The 18,782-nt window shown below is 38.8% G+C and overlaps 1 protein-coding gene across 1 annotated transcript; it reads right to left on the bottom strand.

The window, feature by feature from the left end:
* Positions 1 to 2,318: 2,318 nt before the first annotated feature.
* On the bottom strand, positions 2,319 to 18,770 carry slc30a1a (solute carrier family 30 member 1a). The gene is made up of 2 exons (XM_079830992.1): positions 17,943 to 18,770; positions 2,319 to 4,700 (listed from the first exon to the last, which is right to left on the bottom strand). The coding sequence occupies exons 1-2, from the start codon at positions 18,544 to 18,546 to the stop codon at positions 3,796 to 3,798; spliced, it is 1,509 nt and encodes a 502-aa protein (XP_079687118.1). The 5' UTR covers positions 18,547 to 18,770; the 3' UTR covers positions 2,319 to 3,795.
* Between the last annotated feature and the right edge of the window lie 12 nt (positions 18,771 to 18,782).

Genomic DNA, 18,782 nt, shown 5'->3' with positions numbered 1-18,782 from the left:
ATATAAAAAGTAGACTGAAAATATACTTTCTTATTTTTAGTTTAAAAGAAGTATACTAATAGAACACTTGAATAAACGTATTTTTCGTAAGGGTAAGGACGTAAGCCTTGTGTGTGAAACCGGGGGATGAACTTGACTTCGAGGATTTCAGAAAAATCCAAAAGCAGGTGAAGGCAGCATTACTCCCAGGAACTTCTGCCGAAGCATTTGTCTCTCCAGATTCACACCCTGTTTATGTTATTTCTATGTGTGATCTGAGCGCCATGAACTTGATCCTACTGTGATACTGGGCTGTTGTCTTAATCTCTATTTCTTGTACCAGCTGTGAGAGGAATGACTAAGTTTTAGGTGAGGTTTTATAGCTGGATCTCCTGTTCACTAAGGTATGTGCACACTTGGTACATATGGTGCTTGAATTACCAAAAAAAAAAGAAGAAGAACATCACATAAAACTGACAAATTACAAATTCAGAAATCCGGGATATATATGTAATGTCATTTACATCAGAATAAAACAGTTGCGACCAAAAAAAAATGTAGCGCGCTACTTTTTAGAATTTGTATCCATCGTTTGTTGATTGGATTGTAAAAAGTGTGTGTTGGAGTTCTTAATGTGGTTGACCATTGACCCAAATGACTAGGGTAATTTCAAATCGTTTTAAAAAAAATTTAATCGGCCTACATTATTAAATCTGAAATCTGTTGTTATGGCTAGTTACATCACCTAAAGTACAGTATGTTGTACTTATTGACCTCATTGTGTGATCAAAGTCTGCAGATGACAGAGGTTTGCAGCAGGCAGTGAAGTGTAATCTCTTCCCACATTATTACTCTCCTCTGATCTCACCTTCTACTGTAACAAGGCCACTCTGAAGTCTATAAATAACCTTACAATTGATTTAAATTTAGGTTTCTTATAAAGGTCTATACTCCATTCTTTATATATCAGAATATTTATATGATGACTACATAATATGTCCAAATTCTTTTCTGGAGTTGATGTGAATCTTCTGAAAAGCAGGCTTTAGCTTGGTTAGACAGCTGAGTCATGTGACTGCTTTGAGTGCTGCTGGGATTAATTATCAAGGCTGCATGTGGCTCTCATGCAATGAAATACCTCTGTATTTCTCTCTCCTCTCCTGTTCCTTTTAATTGAGCTGTATCTAGTTTCCATCATGACTCAAGGTTCTGCAATAACTGGCTGAAAGGACTCTGTCTTTTACCTTTCAGTCACATTTCCTCAAAACAGCATTTCGCTAAAAGTCTGTTCAACCATAGACCTTAGACTTTATCAACTGTTTATCTTTAAAGTTATTACAAAATTAGGCAATACTATTTAGCTTTCCATTTCACAAGCTTTTCAAGGATATTAGATCGTTCAAAATGCAGTGAATGTTAGTGGCCCACAGAAATGTGATCTTAGAAATGAAACCATTTTTGTAGAAAAAGTGGAAGCTGGAATGTAATGTCAACAGTTCTGAGACAAAACGTGACCATGGACATCTTCATAGAAACCTTTGCAATATAAATAGTCACTATGGGCTAACAATTAGAGTGTTTAGCCAATCTTCCACCATCCAACTGTCCAATGTGTGGATCCTGAAGGTGCAAGGGGTGGCAAGGTTTTTAGAGCAGAGGTAGAGTTGTCAGCAGTTACAGCAAACAATGACAGAATGAAGCCAGGCTCAAGTCTTTGTTAATATCGCTATACATTTACTAACGTGAGTGTCAGAGTAAATGAGTCATAGTGCATCTGACGAGAGGAATAAACAATTCATTCTGTATTGCGAATTCCTTATTTTATTTATTTTTACTTTAAATTATCATAAAATATTTTACTTGATTTACTTAATGTGGAAGGGTCAATTAAACATTTAGCTTTAATTGAACTTAATACTGTATTTTTACACATTTCATTTAAATAATAAATTAACAGTCAAATCAAATAATAATTGGTGGACCCCATGTTAACTTCTAAATTCTCACATTAAATTATTAAGTATGGTAATCTATCTCTAGGCTATGAAAATTGTGACAATCACTACTTAACCGAGCTTCAAGCAGATAACCATCAATTCGGTTTACCAAATGTGGTCAGCATTAGAACTTTGTTTTAAAATGGTTTCATCTCTGATCGCGGTCTCTTTGTATGTCTTGGTGGATTGAAGGCCGAAATTTAAATTATGTCTGATGTCCCCCAGGGATCAGTACTGGGCCCACTGCTCTTTAACATTTACATGTTTCATTTTAGCCTGCAGCTTTTAAAGTTCACTTGGCCTGAATTATAATGTTCTATTGACTGTAAGATGTCTTAGTATCTTGTTCTATTGATTATTTATTAAAATCAAATAAAGTGACAAAACAGACATTTGCATTGAACAGTACCAAACAAGCATGTTTAATTCACAATGACACATTTGACAGTAATATATCAAAAACATTTCAGCTGGCATGGTACTCTTAAAAATCCTCAGTGATACAAACACTCCATCTGCACATTTATATTGAGCTCATCTTTCCTCTACAGACTTCATAGAAAGTCACTAAACTAATAAAGACTAGTACATTTCTGTTTTCACAAATTGCATATTTTCACAGAATGCTAAAAATGGCAGATTTAAATAGTGTTGACTTACAAGTGTTTTTTCCCCCAATGAAGGCCACTGAGTAGATTGTGCGACATCCCAAATTGTGTTCAACTCAAACCTATGTGCCTACTCCCTCTGTTTTTCAGAAAGCAACTCCCTTGTCTTTTGGTTTACAATGTTGCTTGGTTTCTCAAAGCTTTCTGTATAACCACAATTATATTTGGTCATGCACAGTTGCCAAATGTTTTCCACAAATCTGAGGAGGTCCCTTCAGTTTTACGACAGCATAGACAAAACATCAGTCCTCCTCAAGCAGTCCCACAAAAAAAAAAAAAAGGTTTTTTTTTACAGCATTTCAACCTCATGTTTTGATTGACAGAACAACAGAAAAAACAAGGCATCAGCTTGTATAAAAAAAAAAATAATAGAAGGTGGTCTGGTTCCTACACTGACTAGATTCAGTGCTATAACACAGCAGTTTGAAATATAGGCATGGTGAAGTACTGTCAAAACATCTTCTGATGTTTAATAAAACAGATAATCTTAAAAGAGTGAAAGATTGAACACCAATCTTTAAAAAACATCACATCTAAAAATACTCTGGGATAAAGCATAGATCATTTGTCTTGAAAGAAGCAAAATAACTTTTTTTTACTTCTAATATTACCAAATCTAAATCTTACAAAAAGCTCTCTGAAAAAAAAAGAAAAGAAAAATTAATTACCAATAACTTAAATACATAAATTATTACATCTCTAACAAATTTGAAAGGTTGACTAAGAAAACAAACAGTATAAAGTGTGAAGGATAAAACAACAGATGAGTAGGAAAAAAAAACTGGTCCAGACATTTCTACTTGGTCCAGCAGCCGAATGGTAAAATTGCATGTCGTTGCATTACATCCACAGGAAGGACACAAGTGTCTGACGTCCTGTATGAAGAGAAGCTTTGGCACGGACACACCAATCAGACGATGCGGTAAACACACATGCAGAGGAGGCCAGCCTTGCTCTCCAGCCTATTTATACTGTCTGTATGTTGGTGTGATATCTGAGATGTAGGGATGTGTGGTGTGTGTGTGTGTTGTCATGAATGAGTGCATTTGGGCTCAGTTCTTCTAACAGCATGGTAGAAATCTTTCAGCTGTTCCAAAACACATTGGTAACCTTAACAGAACAGAATGTTCTCTGTCTAACCTGCTCCTTGCTCACAATGACGATTCCACCTCCCTAGTGATGATCACAACGGATTCTGGTCTGCTTGTTTCCTCCACAGACTCGCTGATGATCTCCAGAGATGTAGCAGAAGCACTAGGTAGCGTTGGGGTCTTGGATTCACACGGTTTCTTCGGCTCTAAAGCTCCATCGGGAGGCTTCGCGGTATCAATGGCACCACAGCAGAGCTTTGGGGCGCACTGCGTTCTGCAGGAGAGCTCGCAGAGCGAGGCACGAGACTCAGAGTTCATCGTTACGAATTCCGGTTGAATGGTCGTGGCGTGGATGCCCTCATCATGGAAGAAGTCCTTGATACGCTTGGCCACGTCCATGTAGGATGTGGGGTCTTGGCATTTGATGTGTGCGGTGGCGATAATGCGACTGCCTGCCAGTTGCCAGATGTGCAGCTCGTGCACCGCAAGCACGCCCTCCAGGTCCCGCAGGCGAACGCTGAGCCGATGTACGTCGATTTGCTTGGGCACGGTCTGTAGCAGGATAAGTGCAGACTCCTTCAGCAATGGATATGTGGTGTAGAGGAGGATAAGGACCATAATGATGCAGAGCGTAGGGTCGAGATAGAGTACCCAGCAGGGTCCCATTTCGAACACTGTGCCATTAGTTCCGTTAGTATTAGCACTGCTAATATTGAGCAAGTAGTCTGCACAATGTTTGCCCACACAAGGGTTCTCGCAGACAGTGCCCGGTTTGCATGGCTTCCATACAAATATGAAGATGATGGCATTGATCACCACAATGACCGAGCCAAGAGCATCTCCCAGGACATGCAGGAAAACACCCCGCATGTTGAGCTGGGATGCCGAGTCGTGTCCGTTCTCGAGCTCTTCGTATGGAGCGCTGCCATTAATCTGCAAATCCAGGGTGTCGCTATGACACATCTCTATGGAGAAGAAAGAAAGCAAGTGTGAAAATTCAAGGATATCTGCTTATACGTCAAAATAGGAGTTGGTAGGTTTTCTTTGAAAGTACAGCAGTTATGCAGTAGCAGCTATCGGCGCCGTTTAATTGGCAAAACTGATGAATCATCGACCTCCAATTCAAAAATGTAAATTATGCCATCAATTACTAACCAATATAATTTAAATGTGTACAATTTATTTTCTTCTGTGGAAAAAAAAGGACGTTTTTACCAATTTTGTTAATGTCGATGGGGTCCAATTCACTTTCATTATATGGGCAAAAGCAGTTCCTTGGCGTGACATTGTCTATACCAGATGCGAGCAACAAATCTCTGACCAGAAACTGATGCCTCGTTCTATTTATGACGTACTGACACGAAGGACAAATACTTTGCAATGAGCACTGTCACATCCAGTGTAGACAGCTTTTGGCGGTCGCGTGCTGTGTAGACACGATTTTACAATGCATTATCAAAATACACTAAAGGCCTTTGCAGCGGTATACTGTGAGCTAACATCCCAACGCTGTCCACACTGCAGAGCGCATTTAGAGGAATATGTAAATATGTGCTGCATGCTTTCCTCTCAATAACAAAATAAACACAATAACACTTTATACAATAGATTGCTTTAAACCAAACAACTTTACTGTATTAAACATGAAACAACAGTGTCAGTGTTGCTTTCAATTAGAATTACACTTCACGTTCTACTAAATTTTCTACTAAAGCAGCTCTCCAGTGTTAATGTTTTCACTCGCGGGCGTCTGACCTCGACAGACTCAACTGAGTAAATAAACCGGAGAAGATTTCCATTTTAAAGAGGGCAGAGCCCAAGAGTGCACCTAACTGATATGTAATCACCACAGACCAATGACAGAAGGTGTTTATCATCCGGAGCTAACTAAATAAAGTTAGTTTAAGAAATTTTGCTATGGCAAGCTGTTTCGAACTCCCGAAACAGACTCCAAACAACCTGCATTTAGGCCTGATTTTGTTCGCAATTACATCACACAAGTTCATTTTCGATTTCGTTTGAAGTATATCGGGGCTAGGGCTGTGCGATATTGAAGAAAAATGCGATATGCAATACATTGTTAAATAATGCGATATTCGATACGATATTGCTTATATACAATATAGTGTGTAAAATCTATTTAAATTATATTTTAAAAAATTATGTAAAAACTGAGAATGATACCATTTATGTTTCATTCACATTCTTTCTGGGAAAAGAAAGCATCACTACAACCTCTGAAAGTGACCAGCAGTGTTTTAGCAAAAATTGTCGTCACAAATCTGACAATATAATTTCAACATCAATGTAAACAAACAAAAAATTTAATTGCAGTATTTAAATACCAAAAACGTTTTGTTTGACTTCGTAATATATAGTTATATCGACCTAAAACTTAACATCAAGAACATCCAGGTAAACAAAGACACCTGAACTAGGGGTGGACGATTATTTTTGTTATTTTAATTTATCTTTATTAAAAATAAGAACTAAAAACGGTAGTCTTCACATGAATTAAATATACACTGATACATAAAGCTACAAAGGTTATTCATCCAAGAGCACGGAGTGATTTTCTCCTTTTCTTTTGTTGTTTGACAGACAGCGGCAAGTTTACTGTATCAGCACACATTCGGTTTCTTTCCCCAACTGATATTGTTCACTTAAAAGCATAACCGACTGTGTTTACATGAATACTCATCAAGACAGCCATTATTTTGTGTGTATTTGACAGTTTGAGTGTGTAACAAGACAAGAAACAGAACTGAAGGGATCACATGCTTTCAGAGAAGCAACTTGTGCACACGTTTCGGTGTGTGTCAGACAGCAGACATCGCGAGACTGCAAGATGTTTTTCAATTTATTGCGTTTAATAACCATTTTCGTCAAGCAAGTCATATAAGTAACAGTCGTGTACCCAGTCTATTCTCTGCTAGGGCTGCTCGATTATGGAAAAAATCATAATCACGATTATTTTGGTCAATATTGAAATCACGATTATGTAACACGATTATTTCACATGACTTTGGGAATGTGTTGCATTTATTAAAAATACACCTTTCAACAATTAAATTGAAATTGTAACATTTGTTGTACTTTTTGAACTATTAAAATAAATAATATAACATATTCAAATCAAAGTATAAAAGTATTCAAGTAAAAATGATACTCATCAAGATGGATGTTGACATACGTTTTGTGTGAGTTTGTCCGTTCAAGAGAAAGAGAACTTGAAAGAGAACTCAATATTTGCGCGCTGTGAGACGTGTGCGCGCTCTCGGATGAGTGCACAGAGACAAATTTTCTCACAGCGCGCGCTACTTCTCATTCACGTCTTCTGGCACTAAACCCGGGTGATGACCGCGAAAATTACTGGTCATATTCGAATATATGGCAGCACTCGCATGCATTAAACAAAGTTTACAAAGAGGAAATTATTTGAAAAATATGAAGGAAAAAAAGGACGTTTACACGGCACCCCTGCTCTCGTCAGTTTTTGTTTCTTTATTAGATTGTTATAGGTCACTCTGTGTTTAATTTTCAAGTGGTTAAACAAATTCGTGGTGTTCCCTTCCGTTGCAGTCACTACCATGTAGCAAATCTTGCACATAGCATGTGATTCCTCGAAGCCAAACTGTTCCCAGACAACGCAGTTGGTTTTGCCTTTTTTGCTCACCAAACACTGCTGTAACTGCCCTCCTTCTGCCATCTTTACTCACGCCGAGTTTTTAAATTCCAGCGGATGATATGCACACGAGTCACGAGACTCACGAACTGAGAGAGTTTGTGGCTTCGGGAGGGGCGGATGTGTGCGTTTCATTCAGAACGCAAGACAAAATAAGAGTGTTCTTGCAAAACTGAACATGGCAAAATAATCGTTTTTTCTCGATTGTACTATTTTGGTGATCGTTGGGAGCCGAAATCGAAATTCAATTAATTGCACAGCCCTATTCTCTGCTATATGCGTCGACCTAAAACGTACACTTTTCACAATGTTGAAGTAGCCTATTAAAATCTTTCAGATATTGCGTGCCGTTGCAATATACAAGTTAAGTTTTTTGTGTACTATATTATAAGTTTTCTGAAGCTTTTCAATAGTTTAATGTAAGGTACAGATGAATATTTAAGTCATTAAAGTCAAGTTCATGTAAACTCTTCTCTCTGCCTGCGGCTGGCAGTCTTTCTCCATTCAGTATTCAAACGGTCACATTCGGTGATGACAGTCAAAACGATAAAACTCTCTCCAAGCTGATTCAATGTTCAAATTATTATACTTGATCTATAGATAAAAGGTCGATGGTTTTGCATAAAAGGACTATTATCTTGCTGAAGTTTATTGCGGTTTCTAAATCCTGTTACTTTCTTCCGGTTGTCTGTTAAGCCTAAAAGTATCATGAAGATTAGCCCGGTGACGTAGGACTGCGCGTGACTTTCCAGTTCCCGCTGGATTTCATGCTTCGCATATAAGCTTAATAAAATTATGCCCTTTGTGTTTTGAACTTTTCAATGCGAATCGTTGCACGCTGTGACTCCATTTTGCTTCAAGCTCATCATTCTGCGCACGGGATGCACATAAGCAGTTTGTGACACTTTATATTGGAGCCTTTCATATTATAATACTTTTGCGCAATGAAAATGTTAATAGTAGGGCTGGATGACCTAAAAATCAAAACCTCGATTAATTTGAAATGAAGTTCGGAAATAATTTTGATACCTAAATTCCCGAGACGGGGTTGCCATAAACTTGGTGGCGGGGAGAAATATACTGCTTTGACAGGTATGATTTATTACTTTTCCTCCCAAACAGCTAGATTGTCTTGTCATTAAGGTAATGCATATTTACGTATACGAATAATCATTAGAAGCGTATTGTATGTTGCATTTGACCGTAATTACAGGATCGGCAGAAAGCGGACTGGATAGCATCGTAAATGTCTATATGGTTGTCAATGCATGTGACACTACATATAATGTTGGTTTTAATAAGATTTTCCCAATAAAAATAGGCAAGAATAAACCTGGTGTCCTCCATGATTCCTGTTCATTCTGACAACAAAGCACTTGAATGCAACAAGCTCTTATAATCATGACTTCTGAAGTTGGAATCATGAAATTTCCGATAGCACGTGAAGGCAGCATAACACACGTATTGGAGGTCTTGTCTTTACTAACGAGCTGATGGGTTGAATCAGGTGTGTTTGATAAGAGAGACATCTAAAATGTGCAGTGCTGGGGCCCTGGGGTACTCCGGGAAGGCTTTAGTTCAGGACCTTCTGTTCATTAATATAACACATTTGCAGTGAGCTGATGATTCACTGAATCCTGTGGGCAATGTAACCCATCTGTTCATCCTTCATCTGGGCTGTCGTAAGCAAGCAGACAAGGCCTTGGTTGAAATTCCTCCAAATAAGCAAAGCGACCGTTTCAACTTTGGAATAATTTGCTTTTCTTTGGGGGAATCTGGTTACAGTTCTGCTCATCTGATAAAAACCGATAAAAGCACAGAAAGAAAGTGTTTGCACATGACCGTCGGTGGGAGTGAGCTGCCATGCCATCCCATTGTTATGAATTCATGGAAACAAGATACATTTAACCTATTTATACAAAAGCACAAACTTGATTGTTGTCCACAAAAACAGATAAATCATATAAATAAACAGTGAGTGATAAACAGTAATGCAACAGGGGGTGGGGCTTCTAAGGCTTGTGACACATCAAGCCTATGAAGGGCTGTCATTGAGCATTTGTCTTCCCATTTTTATGGTGTTCTACACCGTTTGCACTAGTCTTTTTGGCCAATTGAGCTTGTTGAATTGGCATTGGTGAGGGAGATCACCCAGATAGGCGGTTTAGTTTAGCGAACCAGTGTACAAGAAAAACAGAAGTGATATTTTTTCTGATTATGTTGCCTTATATTTTGCCTCAAAATCTTGCTTGCTTCTGCAAGAGGAAGTCCAAGGACTGACAATGCCAGTTCCATTTGCAACTTATCAGACATATTTGAAGAAAAAATTATAATTCTGTGGAGAGCAAGAAAATTGTGAAAACTGTAGTTGTTGCCGCTTACGGTTTCTGGTTTGTATATCCACAGTCCTAATTCCAGTTTTGAATGAAGAACATAGTTGGGGGGTAACACATTATAATCTAAGCAACGTAATCAGATTACTTTTTACTTAGTAATGAGTAAAGTAACAGATTTAATAATACAGTCAGAGTTAATAAAAGCTTAAATTCAATCCATTCATCATATAAAGCAATCATCTCTTCAGAAAATTTGGACTCAATTCATGTGTTTTGCGATCTCTTTATGAACTTTTTGAAGTGTCAAAGTGGTAGTTGAGTACCTGTCAATAGCAATTAGGGCTGTCAAAATTGCTCAAAAATGACGTTCGAATATTCCCTCTAAAAAAAGCACGAATATTCGAACTATTCGAACATCTGGTTGCGCATTTTATCAAGGACGTAATCTCAATTTTATCAATGACGCGTTTTATCAATGACGACGCAATAATATTTATTGACGTAATGCGCGTGCATTACGTCAATAACAGGACAAATGAATACAAAGACACAACTACTTATATAGGTAGTCTATTTAAGTTTAGACATATTTGACAACGTATTACCTACACAAAAACAAGTAAATCAACTAATGGCTAAAGACCGCAGACCTCACTCTCTCTCTCTGTCTCATTCTCTCTCTGTCTCATTCTCTCTCTCTCTCTCTCTCTCTCTCTCTCTCGCCCTCACGCTCTCTGCTCATAACGGCTTAAATGAACAAACACATTTTGAGGCTGATCAAGAGTTTTGTGCAAGCAATTTAAGGTCGCGACTCTTGTCCCAAATATAGCAGGCTTCATTCAGTGATTGAAACAAATATTAATTTAAGTTTTACAGCATATTATTGAACGCTCCGAGCGAGCTGTGCTGTGGTAAACATGGAACTTTTCCTTGACATGAAACGGTAAATAATCAAACCAGTGGAAGCAGTGCATTTATCCTTCATTCATGCAATATCTATTCAGTCAGTACCTCGGTTCCATTGCTTGACAGAACTCCAGCCTGCCCCATCCACGACACTGATCGCTCTCATGTCCTTATGAACAAAATTAATTTCTCCGTTATGGCCTCGCGTGTTGCAGACACAGAGCTTGTGGCGGGCGATGCAAAGTATAAGGCTGGTCCAGTTTGCACATACAAATTAGTTGCTTATATTTACAAAACGAGCCTACAAAAGCATAAAAAAGCCCGTTTAATAAAGAAAAGTTCACGAAACTAAGTGAAAACTCACTAAAGTGTTTAGTGAAATTAGGAAACATTTAGATATCATAAATTGAGTTGTATAAAGTTACATTTCTACATACATTTTGTTCTCATGTCACAAGTAATATCAAGGTTTATTTTGATCTGTTTTACATGATTCTTTTGTAGTGTGGTTTTCGGTGAAGTGTACTAAAATAAATATCGTCACCCGTGTACATTAGCCCACTTCTTCTCGACGCTTTTCCTGATAGTTTATAGAATAATTACTCCGAGTCGCCATCTGTCGTTTCAAAGAAAAGCACAACGGCGAGCGCGTCAAATATAAACGCCTCGTCCGTTTGGGGAGGAGCGCGCGCAGTCAGCGGAGGCTCGCGCTCTGGAGACGGGCCAAAGTACACGCGCTAGCGCGCCCACTCGCAAAGCAGACAGCCACGCCTCTACTACCGCGGGCGTTTTTCCCCCCACATTTTTTTATTTATTCGAATATTAATTTTCACCTTCGAAATTCGTTTTTTAAAAACTATTCGAATATATATTCGAATTTAGAATATTCGTTGACAGCCCTAATAGCAATAGCAGATTTCATCAAAAAATTTGTTCCGAAGATGAATGAAAGTCTTACAGGTTTGGAACTAACTAGTAATTAATGACAGTTTTCATTTTTTGATGAACTATCCATTTAACCATACTAATTAGCAAAAATGAATTTAAAGTAACTTTCTTCAACACTGATAATGAATAAAGACTATAGAGAGTCTCAATGCCCACACCGGGGTGGAAAACAATCCAACGCTCTCCATTGACTTTGCATTGCGTTAGGCTGCCTCCTTGTCATTTCGGACTTATAACAAAAAACAGAATGTCTAAAAGCTGCTATGTGACAGGGTGTACAGCAAACAAGCTAAAAAAACAGCTGTCGACCCCAAAAAAACTAGCGTTTAAGGAGACAAAAGTGGATACAGGCAATAAGACGTGAACATCAGCAGGAAGAATGGGTAAATTTTGGGATCCTGACACTCAGTATGCCTATGTGTGCAGTAAACATTTTGTCACTGTTAAGTCAAATATCCAATTGTCAGTTTTATATTATATTTCCTGTCGCTGATTAAGTTCCCCTCTAGTGGGTGTAGTTCTCAGTGTCGCGCTCGGTCTCAATTGCTTGTATCCACTTTTTTTGTCCTTAAAGGGATAGTTCACCCAAAAACGAAAATTAGCCCATAATTTACTCACCCTTACCCCTTTTCCACCAAGGCAGTGCTAGAGCGAATTCAGAGCCAGAGCTAGTCCCAGTTCATAGTTGGTTCGACTGAGGAGCCTTCTAAGAACCGTTTGCTTTTCCACGTTTGCTGAGAGCTACAACAGAGCCATGTCTTACGTCACTGTATACGTATCATCTTTCTCAGCAACGCTAGCGAGGCAGCGGGAAACACACACACACCAGGCTTGTTCAAGATGCATCGGCGCTGTGCACACCGATCCACGTATGATAAAAAACGCATGAGTGAATCAAAAGCATAAGGAGTCATATGCTCTCGCACTCGTTATCATACTGTGATCGGTCTGCACAGCTGCGAACAAGCCTTCCATCAACAATGCAAACGTTGCGTTACTATTGATTCACATGGCTTTACGATCCTACATCGGCATCAAAACACAACGAAAACACAGCGAATCCAACGCATTCATGCAGTTCGCCGTAATTTGTATAGACGGATATTACAAACGAGCAGCAGCTGTTAGCTCCATTAGCTGCTATTTCAAACATGGCGGATCTCAAGTTTGTGTTCGTCTTGTTGACCCCGCCCCCAGCGCCTGACGTAATCGGTTCGTACTTCTAGCCCTGTTCTAGCCCAGCAATGTTTTGGTGCTACTTAAGTACCACTTTTCCTGGCTCGGAGCTGGGGCTTTGGGTGTGGAAACACAAAGAACTAGGGATGCACGATATATCGGCAACATATCGTTATCGGCCGATAAATGATTATTTTTGATGTTATCGTTATCGGTCCAATAAGAAAATTTGACCGATATAGTCAAGCCGATAGATAATGTATTATTTCCTTCAGCTGAGACGGACGCGCTGTCCACCATGATGGGTTTGAATTGCTCTAAATATGTTTGGAATCACTTCGAAAAGGAAAATACAGTTATGTGCAACATGTGCAGCGCAAGTCTTCTATAATCTACATAAAATGATAATGAGAATAGAATAGGCTGTAAAAGAGCGTTGTGTTTCAGCGCGTTTGTTGAGGGAAGAGCGCGCCCACGGAGTTACACCTTCATGACGAGCACAGTCAAGTTCGCTTGTGCATTCACAGCCTTTTGTGCCATTGTAAGTTGTAATATTATATTTATTATTATTCTGTGTATGTAATATCATATAGGATGCGTTTGGTTGAGTTAATAAACGATGCAGTAAAGCACTTCATTGTACCGGTCTTTAGCTTCAGCGCGCGCCCACGGAGTTACACCTTCATGACGAGCACAGTCAAGTTTGCTTGTGCATTCACAGCCTTTTGTGCCATTGTAAGTTGTAATATTATATTTATTATTTTGTGTATATGATCCCATATAGGATGCGTTTGGTTGAGTTAATTAACGATGCAGTAAAGCACTTCATTGTACCGGCGCGCGCATTTCAAACAGAAATGCACAGCATTAATAACTACTGGGACTGTCCTATACATAACACTGCAATGAGAATATTTCTGTTATAAAACGTAGTGAATTCTCTGGGTTTAGTTGTTTTTCAGCGCGCTGTTGTGGGAAGTGTCAACAACGCATTCTGACCAGCACAGTCAAGTTCGCTTGTGCATTCGCGTCATTTTAAGCATATGTAAGTCGTAATATGTACGTTTTTGTAGTATAAACATCTGATTAAAGTCATATAGGATGTGTTTGGTTAAGTCAATAACCCGCAGTGCTTCACTGTACCGGTGATCATCTTAAGTTTCAGCACGCTCTCAAACAGGGGAAGAGCATCCACAGGAGTTATAACCCTTCACCTATGCGTGATTTTGTGCTAATATAAGTTGTAATATTATATTTATTTTGTATAAATATCTGATTGTTCTCATATATGATGCGTTTAGTTGTTAATTAAACTTAAGCGCTTCAGTTTATGGTTGTTCGTTCATTCTCTCCAGCTTCAGCGCGCTCTCAAACAGCAACATTATTCCTAATAGACTAGACTAATATTACAGATGTTTACTATTACTGTAATATTACATTTTTTTTTTTTTCAAAAACACAGAAGCATTATTTTTTATAATTAGCACTTTTATTGTTCTCGTATCATTTCCATCAACAATATGGTTTGATTAAAACCATTTCTTTATCGTCTGTGCGGAGGTTATTTCATGCACTTGCATTCTGATTCTTTATTATGCAGCCTAAGTAATGCTCTTCAATTACTTGTTTGCATTATTTAGGTATATTATTTTTATTTTTTAGACAATATAATTTTTGGTAACATTTTACAAATAAGGTCTCATTTTATTAATGCATTAACTATCATGAACAAACAGAGAGCAATAACCTTTGTTTCTTTTAGTAATAAAATGTTTGTGTTTTGTAACAGTCCATTCACAGTTCATACCTAATGTTAAAAGACACAACTTTGGGTCTGAATATGTTGAGATTTACATGAACTAAAATTAATAAATCCTGTTGAAGTATTGTTCATTCATTGTTGGTTAACTAATACTAACAAAAATTAAACCTTATTGTAAAGTGTTAAAAAAAAAATTTTGGCCATAGGAGTGTAAAATTAATTTGAAAAGGTAAGGAATCTCACACTGGTTCAAATAGGCTACTGTAGTGTATAGGTTTGATTTATGTGTAAGTGTTTGGGACATGGCTTTTAATGGTGAGCCTTTTGTTTTTGTAATCAGGCTCTCAGAGTTTATTAAAATTTGTATTTAGATTTATCGGCCAATATATCGGTTATCGGCTTTCAAATATTAAGAATAATCGGTTATCGGTATCGGCCAAAATGTTCATATCGGTGCATCCCTAGAACCGATTTGAAACTAGGCTCTGGCTCCGATCTAGCTCTGGCTCTGCTTTGGTGGAAAAGGGGTACCTCAGGTCATCCTAGGTGTATATGACATTCTTCTTTCAGACTAATAAAATCTGAGGTATATTACAAAAGTCCAGGCTAATCCAAGCATTAGAATTGGATTCATAGTTGCTCTGTTTTTGAAGTCCATAAAAAGTGCATCTGCCCATCAAATAACATGCTACACGCAGCTCTGGGGTGTTAAAGGCCTTCTGAAGCGAATCGATGCGTTTGTGTAAGAAAAATATCCATATTTTAAACTTTATCGAGTAAACTTTCGGCCGACCGCCTTCCCTGTTCAATTTATGGAAAAATTGTTGAAAGTTCCCCTGCCGACCGAAAGACTAACACGACCAGGTCCGCTCGTCATGACATCACGTACGCATCTTGAGTTTCACCGTCAACATTCAACACTTTTCCAAGGAAATCCATCGGCTGGAACTCTACTTGATAAAGTTTTAAATATGAATATTTTTCTTACACAAACGCATCGATTCTCTTCAGAAGGCCTTTATTAACACCCCGGAGCCGTGTGGAGCACGTTATTTGACGGACAGATGGACTTCAAAAACAGAGCAACTATGAATCATTGTTCTAATGCTTGAATTAGCCTGGACTTTTGTAATATACCTCAGATTTTATTCGTCTGAAAGAAGAATGTCATATACACCTAGGATGACTTTTCATTTTTGGGTGAACTATCCCTTTAAACGCTCGCTTTTTGGGTCAACAGCTTATAAAAACTTCTGGGTCTTTGGTTCTGAGTTTTGTTTAGCTTGTTTGCTGTACACTTCGTCACATATCAGCTTTTAGACATTGTATTGTGTGAAGTGGCCTCCTTGTCATTTCTGACTTATAACAAAAAACAAAAAGTCAATGGAGAGCGTTGGATTGTTTTTCCCCCGGTGGCCGTGGTCTTTAGATTATTACCCGTGTCACTCTGTCTCTATTGTCACCTACTGAAAGAGAAAGTCACATCTAATCACGTAGGCACAAAACATATAGTTGGCTGTTGCCTGTGTTCTTTGCGTTGCTTAAGCACAAAAATTTGGAGGTGACAACACAGTCCGCTTTTGATGCTGTTCGTTCGTTGGTTGATGACGGTTTAGTGTGTCTGTGTCACAGCCATATTAAACAAACTGTTAGCTGACCAGAGACTGCATGGCTTAAATTTTTCATAGCTGTTTTTGACCCATACAAAGATCAGCACCATCAATAGAGCCACGGCCAGTGTGATCGGTGATCATGTCCAACATCATTGTGACTAGGGCTGCACGATATATATCAGAATGATAGAAATATCGCAATGGCTAGTGGTATCTGAATGATTTTAATAGGCCATTTCAAAAAGTTGTGAAAAAGCAGGTCGACGCATGTAACAGAATACACTGGGCATTGACTGCTACTTATGTGTGACTTGCTTGATGTTAAAAAGAGTTAGTAAGCACAATAAGCTGTGGTAAACAACTCATCGTGGTGTTTGCGCTGTCTGACACACACACCTGAAGCGCGTGCGCACAGAAAGCCCCCTCTCGGACGGAGTGCGATCGCAAATTCAGTCCCCTTTCACAGCTTATTGCAATCAAACGGTCAAATGCACGCACAAATGCCTGTCTTGGCAAGTATTCATGTAAAAGCAGTCGGTTATGTTGAACAGTTGGGAAAGAAAAAAGATGCGTGTCAAAGGGATCCCTGCATTAGGTCTTAAAGTAACAGCAGCCTAATACAGTAAAGCTGCTGCTGTTTGTCAAAAAACAAAAGATAAAGGGGGGGGGGGGGGGATTCACTCACTGTTCTTGACTTAAGGACTTTTGTAAAGCAAAGCTGCTGCTGTTTGTCAAAAAACAAAAGATAAAGGGAGAAATCACTCACTGTTCTTGACTTAAGGACTTTTGTAGCTTTAATATGAAAACATACATTTCATTCATGTAAAGACTCGCATTCTTTTTACATTTGTTTATTCCGTTTCTGTATTGTTTCTTTCTTGAAAGCTACTGTTAAATAGACATAATGTAGGTCTACCTGAAAAATTTAAAGCACATTTGTATTATTATACAAATATTTGATATATTTTATTATTATTATTGTTGTTTTATTGTATTTATCCTATTACTTGCACATTTTCTTTTTGTTCTTATTTGAAATAATATTAAAATATAAAAGATAACTAATCTTCCACCCCTAGTTTCAGGTGTTTTTGTTTACCTGGATGTTCTTGTTTGTACGTTTTCAGGTTGATATAATTATACATTACCAAGTAGAGCAAAGATATGTTGGCATTTAAATCGTTTATGTTAAAATGACATTGTCAGATTAATTACATTACTTTTTATGTGACATGGTAATGGTAATCGTGTTTGTTCTCATCTGAAAGAGGAGAACCTTTTTCCAAATAATAATAATAATAATAAAAATCAGGATAAATAACAATCGTTACAAACCAATTAAATTAAGAAAATACGTGTTATTGGTCATAACGAAGGCATTTTAAAGTGAAAATTCACACAAATGTAAATTATTATATTCATAATAATTTATAATTCCCATAATATCTTCTAAGATCCAGAGAAGAATACAAACAGGTTTCGAACGACGTGAGGGTGAGTATAAATAAATGACAACTTCCATTTTGGGGTGAACGATCTATTTAACATATTGGGCTTGTTGTTGCTAGTGGTTGCAGGTTAACAGACATGCCTAACGAGAAACAACAGCCCTAACAAGAAAGTTTTGCACACGTTTCAAAAAAAAAAAAAAAAAAAAAAAACACCTTTATCATCCGACTTCAATCCTAGTGACACATACTTGACCTCGTTTGTATTGTTTCTAGAACACTATCGTTATATACACTACTAATCCGTTTTAATGAGAAAAAAAATCGATTTACCAGCTCTCATCCGGTCCGGATTAACGCCATTCGGGCTGTTGTTGTGATTCCCGACCAGATTATTGGTCTCCTCGCCCGTGGACCGACTATCCCCCAGCGACTCACATCGGCGGACCTTCCCGTTCTTGTGTTTTTTGTGTCCCCCGTGGCTGTGTCCGTGTCCTCCGTGTGAATGGCCGTGTCCACCGCCTCCTGCGTGCCCGTGAAAGAGACAGAGCCCGAGCAGGTTGATCAGCAACCCTGCAGCCCCCACCCCAATCACCACCTCGGGTTTATCGATCGCATGGGGCTCCGTAAAGCGCTCGATGGCCTCAAGGATGATGGTAAAGCAAAGCGCGGTGAGGAACACGGCGTTGACCAGCGCGCCCATCACCTCGGCCCGGATCCAGCCGAACGTGTTCTTGTTGGTGGACTGGGTCTGCTCAGCGAAACGCACCGCTACCAGAGCAACGACCAGCGCGATCACGTCCGACAGCATATGAAAGGAGTCTGAAAGCATCGCCAAAGAGGACGTTATCCGGCTCACCACCACCTCTACTATGAAAAAGCCGAAGGTGAGCGACAGCATGCACAGCAGGCGGACCCGGTTCGGCGCGCAGGCCATGATTCCACCGAGAGCAGCGCACAAAACAAAAGCTTTAAATGAACAAGATCCTCTTTGGGTTAATATCCCATAACTGAACTCGTTCCGACCGACAGACTGTGAGCGATGCGTTGATCCGGGTGTAATGAGCGGGTTCGGTCCGGTTATACTGCCAGTCTTGTGTTACCCGTCTGCAGACGGCTGAAACTTTGCACCCGGACCGGCGAACTTTCCACACGGAACACGCTCAGCGTCCG

The sequence above is a fragment of the Gobio gobio genome (assembly GCF_949357685.1).
Source record: "Gobio gobio genome assembly, chromosome: 12".
NCBI lineage: Eukaryota > Metazoa > Chordata > Actinopteri > Cypriniformes > Gobionidae > Gobio > Gobio gobio.
This window is presented reverse-complemented; position numbering and strand designations above follow the sequence as displayed.